At 34.6% G+C, this 15,141-nt stretch overlaps 3 protein-coding genes and 1 non-coding gene across 4 annotated transcripts; 3 read left to right on the forward strand and 1 right to left on the reverse strand.

Annotated features, from left to right (window-relative positions):
• The first annotated feature begins 1,247 nt into the window (after window positions 1-1,247).
• On the forward strand, window positions 1,248-7,418 carry LOC132315936 (pectinesterase 31). The gene is made up of 6 exons (XM_059814384.1): window positions 1,248-1,662; window positions 1,755-1,859; window positions 2,861-2,938; window positions 3,510-3,697; window positions 6,216-6,389; window positions 6,890-7,418. The coding sequence occupies exons 1-6, from the start codon at window positions 1,420-1,422 to the stop codon at window positions 7,050-7,052; spliced, it is 951 nt and encodes a 316-aa protein (XP_059670367.1). The 5' UTR covers window positions 1,248-1,419; the 3' UTR covers window positions 7,053-7,418.
• Window positions 7,419-7,855: 437 nt separating this feature from the next.
• On the forward strand, window positions 7,856-10,902 carry LOC132315937 (uncharacterized). The gene is made up of 5 exons (XM_059814385.1): window positions 7,856-8,156; window positions 8,450-8,536; window positions 9,907-10,056; window positions 10,145-10,342; window positions 10,487-10,902. The coding sequence occupies exons 1-5, from the start codon at window positions 7,920-7,922 to the stop codon at window positions 10,586-10,588; spliced, it is 774 nt and encodes a 257-aa protein (XP_059670368.1). The 5' UTR covers window positions 7,856-7,919; the 3' UTR covers window positions 10,589-10,902.
• A 44-nt stretch (window positions 10,903-10,946) lies between these two features.
• On the reverse strand, window positions 10,947-11,019 carry TRNAA-UGC (transfer RNA alanine (anticodon UGC)). The gene has a single exon. It is a non-coding gene; the product is annotated as a tRNA-Ala (tRNA).
• LOC132315935 (pentatricopeptide repeat-containing protein At5g15340, mitochondrial) lies at window positions 11,013-13,173 on the forward strand. The gene has a single exon (XM_059814383.1). It carries the CDS (start codon window positions 11,172-11,174, stop codon window positions 13,068-13,070), a length of 1,899 nt encoding a protein of 632 aa, XP_059670366.1. The 5' UTR covers window positions 11,013-11,171; the 3' UTR covers window positions 13,071-13,173.
• The last annotated feature ends 1,968 nt before the right edge of the window (window positions 13,174-15,141 follow it).

Here is a 15,141-nt window from a genome sequence, read left to right on the forward strand (position 1 = left end):
TATATATATATCTTCCTTTTTCTCACATTCTCTTGCATCTTATTAATATTGGGCCCAAAGATTTATTGTATTCTTAAATAAATTTTTTTTTTCTCTCTCATTTGCATTTTTTACAACACTAAATATTAAATATGTACTTAATCATTGTTTGAGAAAGTAGTGAAACTTTCTATATTCTTTTTCTAGTTTTTATCTTTTGTTTATTTATATATTTATTCTTATTCTTCACATACTTTCTCTCATTTCTCAACGAATTGTCTCCCTTCTCCTCATTGCAAGTCTTATAGTTTTCTTTCTCCTCCACTCAATACTCTTAATTCGAACCCATTTTTATTTTATTGAAGAATTTGTAAGAATATTAGATTGGGATATTCTAAATCAAGTTATATTAACTTTTATTATTATAAATTTATGTGTGTATATATATATATATATATATATTTTAACCAAACTTAAATATAAGAATCTAATTAGTAATCTCGAATTTTATAAAGTAAAAAAGATGATTTTTAAATAAATATTATTTAATATTAATATATTATTAAAAAATTACTTTTTATTTTTCATCTAAGACCCTATATTATTTTAAGACTCCACTTATCATTTCATTCTAATAAAAATTTAACATTCTTACAAATTTGTTTCCCGTGTGTAATCTTAAGTACAAAAGTCTTACATTTAAAAATTTCTTATTTTGAGACTGCTATCCGTTTCAAGCACAAGCTCATTTTTCTTTACTACGTCCTATTTGATAAAGTGACTCATTGGCAAATATCTCTGTCTCTCCTTTTAAGATTTTTTGTATTGCAAAATTTTTGCGCAAGTTTATTAGAAAGTTTGATTTGAGTGAAAAGAATTTTGAGGTATCGATTTGACACTTTTTTTTTTTTTTGAAAAATGTTTTTAAGATCAAAGCAAACACCAAAAAAATGTTATTGAAATTTTGTTTAGAAGTAAATAATTTTATGTAAAAAAGTGTTGTGCAAAATATATATATATATCGTTGTATTTTATTACACTAATTTTTTTACTTTACTTTTAAATTTACAAGTTTGGGGAATACAATTGATGTTATAAAAGTTTCATTAGATTGGTTTTTTTTTTTTTTTTTCCTTCAACATATATATATATATATGTATTCCCCAAACTTGTAAATTTAAAAGTAAAGTAAAAAAATTAGTGTAATAAAATACAACGATATGTTAACAAGTATTGTCCCTTTTTATATTTTATTTCTAAGAGGCCACTCGGGTCGCGCATTAGATGTTCATTAACATTAAAAAACGATTCTTTTGGCCTTTGATGTTTACTCACCTTCGTGTCGTCTCTAGTATCAATCTCATCGCCATCTTTATCTTTTCCAAAACACAACTAATTTTCCTCACAGAGAAAGAGAAACAGTTCTAGAGAGAGAAAGTGATGTCGGCTCGTGTAATCACGGTCGCAAAGGACGGGACGGGAGACTACGCCGCGGTGCAGGAGGCAATCGATTCCGTCCCACTCTGCAACACTTGCCGGACGGTGATCCGGGTCTCGCCGGGAATATACCAGCAACCCGTTTACGTTCCCAAGACCAAGAACCACATAACCCTCGCCGGTCTGCGACCCGAAGACACCGTCCTCACCTGCAACAACACCGCCTCCAAAATCGATCACCACCAGGTCACATTCATTTACCTATTTGACTCTATTTCATTACCCATTTAGCTCTATTGAGTGACAGAGCATATAAATCAATCTGTTTTTTTCTTCAGGCGTCGCGTGTGATTGGGACTGGGACATTTGGGTGTGGTAGTACAATTGTTGAAGGAGAGGACTTCATTGCTGAGAATATCACTTTTGAGAACTCTGCTCCTGAGGTAAATTATCTCATGATCTGCTGAAAATCTGTGCTTTTAGGTTGTGGGTATGCTTGTTTATGATTTTGGGTTGCATTACCTATCACTCAAAGTGTCATTTTTACACTATATAAATTATCTTATGGACTGCTGAAAAATTGTACTTTTAGGTTGTGGGTATGCTGTAAATCATGTTTTTGTGACGTTTGTGATTTTGGGTTGCATTCCCTGTCACTCAAATTTCATTTTTTACACTGACACTTTTGAGAACTCTGCTCCCGAGGTAAATTATTTCATGGATTGCTCAAAAATTGTAATTATTTCATGGATTACTCAAAAATTGTACTTTTAAGTTGTGGGTCTGTTATGAATCGTTTTATTTTTTATTTATTTTGTTTATGGTTTTGGGCTGCATTCCCAATCACTCGAAGTTTCATTTTTTACAGTATCACTTTTGAGAACTCTGCTCCTGAGGTAAATTATGTCATGAACTGCTGAAAATTTGTACTTTTAGGTTGTTGGTATGCTATGAATCATGTTTTTATTTTTTATATGATTTTGGGTTGGAATTTCTATCACTCAAAGTTCCATTTTTTTAGACTATATCACTAATGAGAACTCTGCTCCCGAGGTAAATTATGTCATGGACTGCTGAAAATTTGTACTTTTAGGTTGTGGGTATGCTATAAATCTTATTTTTATTTTGTTTATGATTTTGGGTTGCATTTTCTATCACTTAAGTTTCAGTTTTTACACTATACCAGTACTCTTTTTTAGTTTCAAGACATGTATAACTTTGATATGCATTGATTACTTGATGACTTGATGTGTATTTTTTTTTAATGAGTATTGGAATTGAGTTTTGGCTTTTTTTTTTGGGTACTGGTTCTATTGGGTGTGTTGAAATTTGTGGTTTCTGGTTTTTTGTATTACTCATTATGTCATTTTTGTATTGTTTATCATGAGTGTTTTGGAGTTGCAACATTACTTAGTATATCTTTTCATGTGATTTTTTGTTATAGGGTTCAGGCCAGGCTGTGGCAATTAGAGTCACAGCCGATCGTTGCGCATTCTATAATTGCAGATTTCTGGGATGGCAGGTATTGTCACTTTCTTACTGTTATTAGTTAATAATATATTTTTTTTCCACTTTTTTAAAGGAGGACTTGGGACTTATATTAAATCTGCAATCAATCATTTTTAGATTTGCAAGCTGATGAAGAATGAATCAGAGTACATCACATTATTTTAAATTGTATAAATGGTACTGCCATATATCTCTTGTATGACATAAATAAATAAAATGCTTTTTCAGTGCTAGACATGTAGATTTATTGTTGCTGATGCGAAGATGTATTGTCACTGATGAAATATGCAGAAGCATGTCTAATTTAAGTGATTAAATGAAGCCATATATCTCGTTAGGAAAATTAATGATGGGTCTTCCTTATGCTTATATATCATATAACGAAGATAGTTGTTTGTCTCTATTAAGTGATATAGCATCTCAAAATAACCAAGGATGAAAGTTTCAAAGGTGGTTTCTCAATTGCAGTTTGATTGATTAACCAAAGCATTGCTATTAGTAGGACAAAGAAAAAAATGATAACTGTAGAGTTAAGGTGTTTTAATTTGAGCTAAAGAATTTTTTCTCCAATAATTTCTATGCAGGACACTCTATATTTGCATTATGGAAAACAATATATAAAAGATTGCTATATTGAAGGAAGTGTGGACTTCATTTTTGGGAATAGCACTGCTCTCTTGGAGCATTGTCATATTCACTGCAAGTCGGCTGGTTTCATAACTGCACAAAGTAGGAAATCTTCTCAAGAGACAACTGGCTATGTGTTCTTGAGGTGTGTGATTAACCACTTTTAGCTTGAAATTTAAATTTACTTGGTAATTGACTTGCTTATGAGGCACTTTATTGTGTGATCTTTTCCTTTTGATAGGGATTTTTTTAAAATTTTTTATATTTAAATTTAGGCTCTGTTTGTTTGGATGTAAATATTTTTCAGAAAATATTTTTTCATTTTCTGGTGTTTGGTTGTCGTAAAATATTTACGAAGAAAAAGAATACTAAAATCTAGCAAAAATAACTTACCCATCAATTTTCGGCAAGTTATTTTACACGCCCCGCCTTATGGACTCGATCTCAACCTTAACCTAGACCTCCGCTAAACGCCAAAAAATGAAAATAAAAATAAAGTTTTTTTTATCTAAAAAAGGAAAATTACGCCGAAACAAATGGAGCCTTAATATATATGTGTGTGTGTATATATATATATATAGATGTTCCATCATTTCTCAGAATCGAACACAACATTTATGCTAGCGCGATGTTATTTGTGCTTGCCTATTGCCACCAAGCAAATGCATTCAGTTTAAAGTCTTGATCTTACTTTGTATAGTGTTGTCTATTGGATATTTTGGATTCAAGATACTCTCTCAATTATATCCCCTGTACCAAATATTTTCACTATTATAATTACCTTTATGAACTATATACATCTAACAGCTATATAAAACACATTGTCTAAAGTTCATTCGTGCTGGTTGTGAACTGCAAAGTTGAAAATGTTTTGACCTGTGGATGCTAATCTCGGCTGTGCTTGCAGAATTAAGTTTTTGGGCAACCTTTTTCTATTTTGACGATGCTTCATGTTTGAAAGCATGTCACCTGGCAACTCCAAGACCATGTTATTAATAAATGATTTTTTGAAGGATCAGTAGTTTATTTATCAATACGTGTTTTCTTTTAGGCAGAGCTCATTTCCTTCTATTTCAATTTGGCGACGATTTTCCATTATCAACAAGGTAGAATTGTTACTTCAGTTAAATCTACTGATGTATGGCATCAATGATTTGATGTTGTAATAGACTTACGCTTTACATCGATTATATTTCAGGTAGGCTTCCTTAGTGTTCTCTGTATTCACTTTCTTTCCTTTTTTTTTTTTTTTTAATTTCTTTTTCCTTAGGAAATCACATGAAGGTAAGAGTCTCTACAATTCTGTAGCATTTATACAAAGCATATGTAGAGCTTCAGTAAAGTAGATGGCAAAAGAACAGAGATTTTTTTAAAATTTTTTTTTATTGTTACAGAGAGAAGCTTCTTCTTCTTACTTTGACCTTGGGGTGGTTGTGACCTCTGTTACATGGACTCTTCAAAAGTAGTGCAGTACCCGTGTCGGACACATATCCCTCGGACATAGGTATGGGATGTGTGTCAGACACTTTTGGTTGAACATGTACTTAAAAAACATATCCAATCATTCAATTACATTATATAATTACTTTAAAATGAGTTAAGTGCATATATTGAACATTATATTAGATAAAAACGTTACTTTACTCTAGAAAATAAATTAAAAAAATAATTAATAAAATGAATATTTAGCCGTGTCCGTGTGTCCTTCTATTTGGAGATTTGACACGTCCGACACATGGATACATATCCGTATTCGACACCCGTACCCGAGTCCATGTAAAATAGGTTGTGACTCCGTATTTGAGGTAGTAACTATTGCCAATGCTGACATGTTATTACCTCTCACAGTCGAGACCACTTTGACATAAATATATTGTTAGGGAAAACCTTGCTTTAATCTCAACAACATGTTCGACTTATTCTGTCCATTGTTGGTAAGTGAGTAGATTTACACACATACACATACACAAAAGGAATGAGAAGGAAATTTTGAACAAATGAGTTACTAATATTGTCAGTTATGTTAAATTGGAAACATTTTTTGGCCCTAATTATTCTTGTTTCTTTGATTAATCTTGGGGTTTTCAATACTAAGTCCACATGGAATTTAAAATGTATTATTTTAGATTAAAACACAAATGGATTTTATGTTCTTTGTTTTCTACTGCTGAGGGGCCGTTGCTTGGTGTGGTATTAAGAGCGCAGGATGCCAATCTTGAGAATGTGAGTTTTGATTCTGAGAACTGTCATCTTGTACAAATAATGTCAAAATATTAGGTTTGTACCTAGTCTACCCCTCCTACCAACCTCGAATAACGAGGACCATGTTGATTAATGGTCTTTTTTTACCCTCAATGGCATAGTTGTTCTTCTAGATTTGGATTTATGCGCTCTATGCATATTCTGTTTATGTGCTGAAGTATTTGTATTCTTCTCCTTTAAATGTGCTTCGGGTTGATATGAATGGGACAACAGTCCATTTGAAATAGTGAGGAATTTGAACACTCAATCTTTTTAAAAGGATTGTTTGATTTGTTGGGAATTCATCTATAGGTTATGTTGTTGTTGCAGTTTTCTCGTTATTTACATTTTATTCCTCTTATCGTGCCAAATATTTTTCTTCTATGTTTTCCTCCTGAGACCTATTTGTGGAATCGATGCAGATGTGTGATCACCGGCAATGGAGGGACAGCATACACGCATCTTGGACGACCATGGGGACCTTTTGGAAGAGTGGTTTTTGCATACACGTGGATGGATGCATGTGTCAAACATGTTGGTTGGAATAACTGGGGCAAAACAGAGAATGAGAGAAGTGCTTGCTTTTACGAGTACAGGTACTCCATTTCAGTCCTTTCTCTAAAATGTTCTGGAGTGGATGGCTTTTGAAGTATACAGTTCTAAAACTGCAGATTTCACTCATATTCCTACACAAAATCATTTAACTGTTCAAAATCTCTCTAAATTTAAAAACTTTGTAATTTGACTCCCACAGGCTTGGTGAACGCCCTATGTACTATTTAAGCTACACGTGAACTGGGAATGTCGAATTATGCAGTTTTTAGTTCTTGAAAAATTGGTCACATTGATATTCTTGTTTCCTTTTGCCTCTCCATTGGATGAATTCTTGAAATTTTGGTGACCCTATTTACATGTGAGCTTCAATACCTTCTCCTGGTTATACCAAAATCACTATAAAAGAAGTGACAAAAAATCCTGTTGGATATGTAAACCCCTATTGTTTCGGTGGAGGATATTGTTTTGGAGTACCCCCTCTTGTGCATTTTCTATAATTTTGCAGTTTAATTAGTTTGGGTTGTTTCAATAAATAATGCAGGTGCTTTGGGCCTGGTAGTTGCCCATCAAAACGGGTAACATGGGCTCGAGAACTGGTAGATGAAGAAGCAGATCAGTTCCTTATGCACGGTTTCATCGACCCAGATCCTGAGAGGCCTTGGCTAGCGCAGAGAATGGCCGTGAGGATACCATATGCCGCTTAGGAATTACAATGTTGCAGCATGCAGGACACTCAGCAGCGGATAATAAGAGTGACGGGTTCTATTGAAATATCTCATGTAAGGTGACTTAATTTCTTAGATGGATGCTTCAAGCCTGGGTTCATGTGAGACTGAGATATGAAACGTATCGCTTGACACCAGCCTATGTAACTCTGCAGATGAGTCGCATTTGTATGCCATAAATCTGTATTTTACAAAGTGTCAAGTTCTGCACATGTTTATGCTGAAACACTTTCAGGCATTTTTGATTTGGTGTTACTGAAAAAGATGTCTTTTGAAGTTGTATGTATCTAAGATTGAGTTTTGGTTTTGAGCAATATATAAACGTGTGGTGAGTTTCGGTTTTAAGGCCATTTTCATTATTTGAGCAATTAGGGGTTGCATTTTATATTTAATGATATTTTAGAGTTGCATTTTGACGGAATATGATGCATTCTTGAAGTAATTGTGTTTAATCGGTATCGTTATTACATGATGTTGTGTCTGCTTGTTACATTTTTAATTTATAAATTGCACTTAATCACAGCTGAGTAATCACATCATCACAATCATGAATTTTGGAATTCTACACTAAATTTTTTTTTTTAACCGAACACATTCATGTGCATCGCTATTGGCAACAGAGATAATGTCACGTGCCAATAAGGACAACACCACGTGCTTGCTGGCTCCCCATTTCAGTTTGTGATGGGCCCACACTTTTAACTTTTAGTCGTTAGTGCTAGCCAATAGCACAGTGCCACGTCAGATAATCAATCGCAAAACTGATATGGTTGTCTTTTCCTATCTCTTTCCTCATATCTCAGTTTCCTCTAAAATCTCAGACAGGAGAAAGAGAAAGAGAGAGAGATGGGAGAGGTTACCATAGGTTCAATAGTTCAGTCATGCCCCAAGAGGAGGTTACTACGCACAGTGGCGCAACCTAGCGGAGGAGCATGGAAGTGGAAGCTGAGTCCAAAATGGCAATATTGCCATGTGTTGATGGAACCAAAACCACGGACACTGGTCGTAAAGAACCAGACAACGAAGCCCGCCACCTATACTTCCAGAATTGCCACTGATATCCCGCTCTACGAGTCCCCTGCGGTACCACCCAACTCTCTCTCTCTCTCTGTATATATATATTTACAAATATATATATATATATATATATATATATATATATATATATATATATAGCCGGAATCGTCTGCTGTAGTGGTGTTGCCAGTACATCTGTTTTAATAAGTAGATGTGAAAACAGATGTATCGATGTTGAAAAACCCTACAGCACCGAAAATTAGAGCAGAGGATCCGGGCTCTGCAACGAAAATTATATATATATGGAGTTGAATTGAAGTGAAGTGAAATTTGGGTTGATGTTTTATTTTCTTGGGCAGGCTTCTTTCGATCAATATTTGGAGGATAAGCCCAGAGTATTCAAAGCAATCTTTCCGGACAAACAAAGAAGCCAACGACTTAATCAGGTTTTTTTTTTTTTTTTTTTCACTTTTCTTTTAACAACCCCTCTTTTTCTTTCTTTAAAAATTGTTAGTAGTATTCATGCTCATTGATTTTGACCTAATTAGCCCATGAACTCAGCTGGTTTTAATTGCATTTCTCTCTTTACAATGGCATGTTTAGATTTTCAATGATAGTGGAGAGAGGGCAATTAGATTCTTTTAAGTTGAAAAGTTTTTCTACTTGGGGTATCTTGAGGTGCATGTTGCAGATTGAAGTTCTGACCTTTTAACATTTTAAAAATTAGAAAATGGAACGTCATGACCCGACCCAATGTGTAGATATTATCCATTTTGCACACTAAAAATTATTTATCACTTGTATTCTCTTTTTTGTTATTATTGATTATTTTATAGGAACAATATTTCACTCTTTTCTTTTCCGGAGTCTAAAGATTCAGTTCATCATTCCATAATTTAAGTGTATATTATTGTACTCTAGAGGCGTAACATTGTGAAACGTTATTGAAGGCAATACTCAATAATTGAAGAACAAGGCATTATGGTGACGATTTACAATGCACTCCATTCTTCTTTGTCTTATTCTTGGATACAGACTCACTACAAATTATATTATTATTTAAAATGGTATACAATTTTAGGCCAGAGGGTTTACTATAAATGATGTTGGTCGGTGAACAATTAGATGCAGTGGTATAATCAGACGTCTAGAGCAGCCATAGTGAAAATCTTTGATATTAGAAATGAATTTAAAATAGCGTGGGATGAAGTTATTAGAAATGACTTTAAAAAGTTAAACATAGTAGGCTATATGACGGGTAATAGAAAGGAATGGAAACAGAGAATTTATGTGGCGGACTTTATTCATATGAGTATAAGGCAAGGATGACGACGATGATGATCTGAAGGCCCTAGCTCGAAAGGAATTGAGTGAGGCAGAGACTACAGGGCATATTTGAGCTCAGAGTTCTAACAGATACCTCTTGTTAGAATCTGACAATTTCGCATATCTTCATATAAGAAGTTATTTATTTATTTTCAGAAAGTAGAAGTTATTTTATTTTGCCAAACTAAATCAGTTGGGGTTTCTGAAAGATTACAAGAATGTCATCCTAATTAGTGATTGTGGACTATTACAACCAGGCTTCCAGGGTCAGTATTTTTTGTGTAAAATAGGCTTTCTTAAGCTAGGGAGAAGGACCACCAAGGCTCTAGCCGAGTGGTACGTCCTCACATTCTCAAGTAGAAGGTCGATGGTTGAAGTCCCGAAGGGGCACGTGCGTGTGTGCGTTTCTTACCAAGAAAAAAAAAAAAAAAAAAAATTAGGGAGAAGGAACTCTCTCATTCTCTGATGTCTGTGCACTAAATCCATGCAGGAAGAATGGAGAATCCAGATGTTACCTATCAATTTTCTATTCCTGACCGTCCGTCCAGTAATAGACATGAGGCTGCGGTGTAAATCTAAAGGGATAGATTACCCACCTGGAGTTCCTCCCAATATCACTAAGGTTCTTGAGCTTGACATTGTAAGTCATTAATCCAAAACAAATCTTGCATTACTGAACTTTCCGCGTTTAACATCTGTAACACACATCTTAAGGTATTTTTATGCAGATAAGATGGGAGCTTCAAGGGCTAGATGATATGCTCAAGCCATCTCACTTCACCCTTGGTGTAGAAGGAGCCTTGTACTCCGATAGACGAGGAAGGAGCAGCCGCCTTAAAGGTCTATTAGAGATGAGCATAAGCTTTGTTCTCCCTCCCGTGCTTGCTTTGGTCCCAGATGATGTTCGTCGAGATGTAGCAGAATCGGTTAGATCTTCAAAACCATCTATTTCAGAAAAATCACTCTCTCATTGATTTTAAGAATGTTACTTAATGATAACGAAGAAATGAGAATTAAATGGTCTAAAAAATATTCTAACGAACCTATCTTGTGTATGCATGTCTCAATAGGTGCTATCAAGATTGGTGGAGAACATGAAGCATAAAGTTAATGGTAGCTTGCTTTCTGATTATAGTAGGTTCAAGAGGGAGAAACAGAAGAACTTAGTTTGAGCTCTTAGTTTGATCTGCCGAGAAACGAAAGCAGGATAGAAGCAGACCGAATTGGAGATATGAGGACAAATTGCAAAAACTCGCAAAGAGGCGAAGAAGGAGAAAGTCGGGGATTCAAGTTGTTAAGAGAAACCAATCTTAAGCAGAATTTGAAATTTGTTGAGAGATATCTTGTGTTGGGAGGCAATTTTGAAACTTTTGGGACTTAGTAATCTGAATTTCTGAATTGTAGAGACATGAAGACAGTTGTTTTTATTTTGGAAAAAAAAAAAACGAAATGTAAAAATGCAAAATGCAGATGTTTTTCAATTTAACATGGTTGACTGGAAGAATAAAAAGAGAAACTGATTTGTAATGATGGAGATGCGGGGGATCGAACCCCGTGCCTCTCGCATGCAAAGCGAGCGGTCTACCATTTGAGCTACATCCCCAATATGTGATATAAATTATGAATAAAATTATACTTAAATAATTATTAAACAATTTCTAACTAAAAATGATGAGTTTAAAGAATACGCTACGCACGCTACATACGTATATTTGGAAATTTCTAAAACCAGTGGCACGTTTTGTTTTATGACACATGATATGGCCGATTGAGTGTACCATCACATCACTTGCTCGCCATTATCGATCCCTCCTGCGAACGTGTGCTCGACACTCGGCTCTCGACGTCGGCGAGAAGCTCCACGCCGCCACCATCACCACCGGCCTTTTGGTCCCCCCCAACTCATTCCTCCACAACGCCATCCTCCACTTGTATTCTGTGTGCGACCGCGTGTGGTCTGCGCGCAAGGTGTTCGACGAAATTCCCTACTCGCACAAAGATACCGTTGATTGGACAATCTTAATGGGTTGTTACACCCGCAATGGATTGCCCATGGAGGCACTCAGTTTATTCGTCGATATGCAGAAACAATGTGTGGTGTCTGATGAAGTTACGTTCGTCTGTGTATTTAATGCTTGCGCCAAATTGTCTGACAATGTGTTTGGGGTTCAAGCGCAAGTTTGTATGATCAAAATGGGTTTGTGTTCTGGTGTTAAGGCATGTAATGCGGTGATGGATATGTATGTAAAGTGTGGTCTTTTGACTGATACAAGGCGGGTTTTTGAGGAAATGAGGGAGCGGAGTGTTGTTACTTGGACTGTGCTTTTGGAGGGTGTGATTAAAGAGGAGGGATTGGAAAGTGGAAGGTTGTTCTTTGATGAAATGACTGAGAGAAATGAGGTTGCTTGGACTATGATGATTGTGGGTTATGTTGGGAGTGGCTTCACTATGGAAGCTTTTTCGCTTCTTAGGGAAATGGTATTTGGCTTGGGCTTAGGGCTAAATTATGTTACGCTTTGTTCATTTTTATCGGCTTGCACACAGTCGGGGGATTTGGTGATGGGCAGGTGGGTTCATGTGTATGCTTTGAAGATGATGGTGAATGAGATGGATATCATGGTGGGTACAGCATTGCTTGACATGTATGCAAAATGTGGTAGGATAAACGCTGCATTTCAAGTTTTTAAGACAGTGACTAGTAGGAATGTTGTGGCATGGAATGCCATGCTAAGTGGTCTAGCAATGCACGGACAGGGTAATGTTGTGGTTGACATCTTTCATCAGATGGTAAAAGAAGTCGAACCAGATGATGTAACCTTTACAGCTGTGTTAAGTGCTTGTAGTCATTCTGGTCTTGTTGAACAGGGTCGCCATTATTTTTATAACCTCAAATCAGTATATGGTCTAACACCTTCAATGGAACACTATGCTTGTATGGTAGATCTGTTGGGTCGTGCTGGTCATTTAGAAGAAGCTGCGATTTTAATAAGGCAAATGCCAATTCTCCCAAATGAGGTTGTCTTGGGATCTCTTATTGGTTCTTGCAGTGTCCACAGAAAGTTGCAGTTGGGGGAACACCTTCTTCAAGAGCTGGTTGAATTGCATCCCCTTAACACTGAATATCATATCTTGCTTTCTAACATGTATGCTCTAGCAGGAAAGCAGGACAAGGCTAATTCTCTTCGCAGGGTTCTTATAGAAAGGGGTATTAGGAAGGTGCCCGGAATGAGTTCTATTCATGTTGGTGGCAGAACTCATCAATTCAGTGCCGGGGATAAGTCACACCCACAAACTCAGGAAATTTACTTCATGTTGGATGAGATGATCCGTAGGTTGAGATTGGCTGGCTATGTCCCCAACACGTCGGCCCAAATTTTATCTGGCTGTGATAGTGTTGAGGATAATGCAGATGATTGGGAGGAGAAGGAGCAGGCATTGTTCTCTCACAGCGAGAAGCTGGCAGTTTGTTTTGGGCTTATAAGTACAAGAGCTGGTGCGCCTCTCTACATTTTCAAGAATATACGAATTTGCCAAGACTGTCATTCTGCTATGAAAATTGTGTCCGCCATATATGACAGGGAAATTCTTATTAGAGACCGCAACCGTTTTCATAGTTTTAAGCAAGGTTCATGTTCTTGTTGTGATTATTGGTGATCTGAACTGAATTATGCTGATAAATGCAGAGAGAAATAATCCATGTAATTTGTCATTAGTGTATATTACTAGTATTATATATCTACTACGCATTCTCGGTAAAGCCAATGATGAAGATCGAGCTTGAATGCATAATAAAATAATGGGGAAACTGAGCTTCATTTTGATGGCCTGTACATGTTGGATTCTTGCATGACAGTTGAGATGGGAAATTAAAATTTGTTAGAAAAAGTTGGGTGTGACTGAAGAGATTGGCAAACGTTGGGGTTTCATTGTAATAAAGGCAAAGCCGAGGGGATCTAAATAAATTTTACTCGAAATAAGTGTTTGCAAGAGAGCAATGATAAACAATATTATTATACACTACATTCAAAATCGAGTTGACTGATTAAAAAAAGATAAAAATTAAGGAGAGATCAGCCCGGCAAAATAAAAAGAAAAAAAATTGTAATGTCTTAAAATTACAAAGGACAATATTAAATTATATTCAAAACACAATCAAAAAATAGAGTGCAGATAATTTCGAATATAATACTTTTTTCTTTTTCTTTTTTTTTTTTAAAAAAGGCTTGTCGATAAAAATTTGACCACACACGCTATTTTTCTTCTCTTTTATGTCTATATTTTTATTTCAATAATACAAAATACTAGAAATAATAAGAAAGTATGGAATGTTATAAAGTGATGGAGAATTTCAAAACATTGAAGAATTTGTATTAAATTAATAAATTGGAGAAGATTTTATAAAAGTTGAGAATTTGTAAATACCTAATTATTTAGTTAGATAGTTTTAGAAACTAAATCCATGGTAATGCATTGTAGTCGTGAAGGAGATACTTATATATAGGCAAGTGTCTATTAGAACCAGCTAACGGTAAAATAGAATAAAACCTAAACGATTACCCCAGACAAAAAAATAAATAATAATAATAAATAATAATAGGATGACAAAGAAAATCAAAACATTCTAAAATTACGAGATAAATATATAATAAATATTATACACGACTAATTCAGTTTTTTAGTATTTGAAAAAAAGTAATTCACGTTGTTAATACACTTGACAATTTGGAAGAGTTATCCATATTGTTATGAAAATATGTAATGATAACTAATTAAATGTCTAATTAAATGTCGGTACCCTTCTCACCAATAAAAAAAATTATATAAAAAAAAGGTCATCCAAATTGTTAAGACGCATTTACTCACACCTTGGACCAGTGCATTATAACAAGTCATTCAAAAATTCTAAAATAAATAAATTGTACAAACAAAAAAAATGAAAGAATTCTAAAATTATGAGTTAAACATATAAATAGACACGTGTAATGATACTATAGATGACTAATTAAAAAAATATAAAAATAAAAAAATTATTGACGCTTGAACCACTGATTATAAAAAATTATAATACATTGGACCACTAATTATAAAAAATTAACGTGTAATAATGACTAATTAAATGTCAATACCCTTTTTGAAAAAAAATAAAAATAAAAATAAAGTCATCCACATTGTTAAAACACGTATAATGGGACGACTGGTTATAAAAAGTCATCCACGTTGTTACGACACATGTAATAACACCTTAGACAACATATTAAAAACAGATGCTTACATGCATGCCCTCGAGAGATGTAGAAAATATACGAGTAATTGATAACAAATCACTTATAAAAAGAGTCATCGAAGTTAATCGTTTTATGCAAGTAGGACGTGTGATAAAAGAAAATTTTAATCAACATTGCTGCTATTGTTTTCCTCGGCTAAGAGAGAAAAAAAAGAAAGGTATTGCATTCTTCTTCTTTGTAAGGAATTTTAAAAATTTGCTTTTATTTTATTAAAATTGATTATTGGGGTGTTTGTAGTGAATGATCGACTATAAAAATATATATGCATTTGTATATCTAAACTGACAGTCTGATTTTGAAACTTGAATCATGTATCATTGCTTTATTTTTTTTGTTTTTTCAAAGTGTTGGCAAATTTGGTGACATTATCGAGTAGAATGTCATTTGCCACCTCTAGAGTTCAAGATCTTATAAATTCATTGTCAACCATTAACTTTATT

This window comes from Cornus florida, unplaced genomic scaffold (assembly GCF_030987335.1).
Source record: "Cornus florida cultivar Cherokee Brave unplaced genomic scaffold, ASM3098733v1 CherokeeBrave_3.0.0_Hap2_Chr07, whole genome shotgun sequence".
NCBI classification, from domain to species: Eukaryota; Viridiplantae; Streptophyta; class Magnoliopsida; order Cornales; family Cornaceae; genus Cornus; species Cornus florida.

What these genes read in the sequence shown, in the direction of transcription:
- LOC132315936 (XM_059814384.1), top strand. Translation starts at nt 1,420, where the DNA reads ATGTCGGCTCGTGTAATCACGGTCGCAAAGGACGGGACGGGAGACTAC. An exon ending in TTGAGAACTCTGCTCCTGAG is followed by an intron (nt 1,860 to 2,860) that starts GTAAATTATCTC and finishes TTTTTGTTATAG; the next exon opens with GGTTCAGGCCAGGCTGTGGC. An exon ending in ACTGGCTATGTGTTCTTGAG is followed by an intron (nt 3,698 to 6,215) that starts GTGTGTGATTAA and finishes GAATCGATGCAG; the next exon opens with ATGTGTGATCACCGGCAATG.
- LOC132315937 (XM_059814385.1), top strand. Translation starts at nt 7,920, where the DNA reads ATGGGAGAGGTTACCATAGGTTCAATAGTTCAGTCATGCCCCAAGAGG. An exon ending in AGGTTCTTGAGCTTGACATT is followed by an intron (nt 10,057 to 10,144) that starts GTAAGTCATTAA and finishes ATTTTTATGCAG; the next exon opens with ATAAGATGGGAGCTTCAAGG. An exon ending in GTCGAGATGTAGCAGAATCG is followed by an intron (nt 10,343 to 10,486) that starts GTTAGATCTTCA and finishes ATGTCTCAATAG; the next exon opens with GTGCTATCAAGATTGGTGGA.
- LOC132315935 (XM_059814383.1), top strand. Translation starts at nt 11,172, where the DNA reads ATGATATGGCCGATTGAGTGTACCATCACATCACTTGCTCGCCATTAT.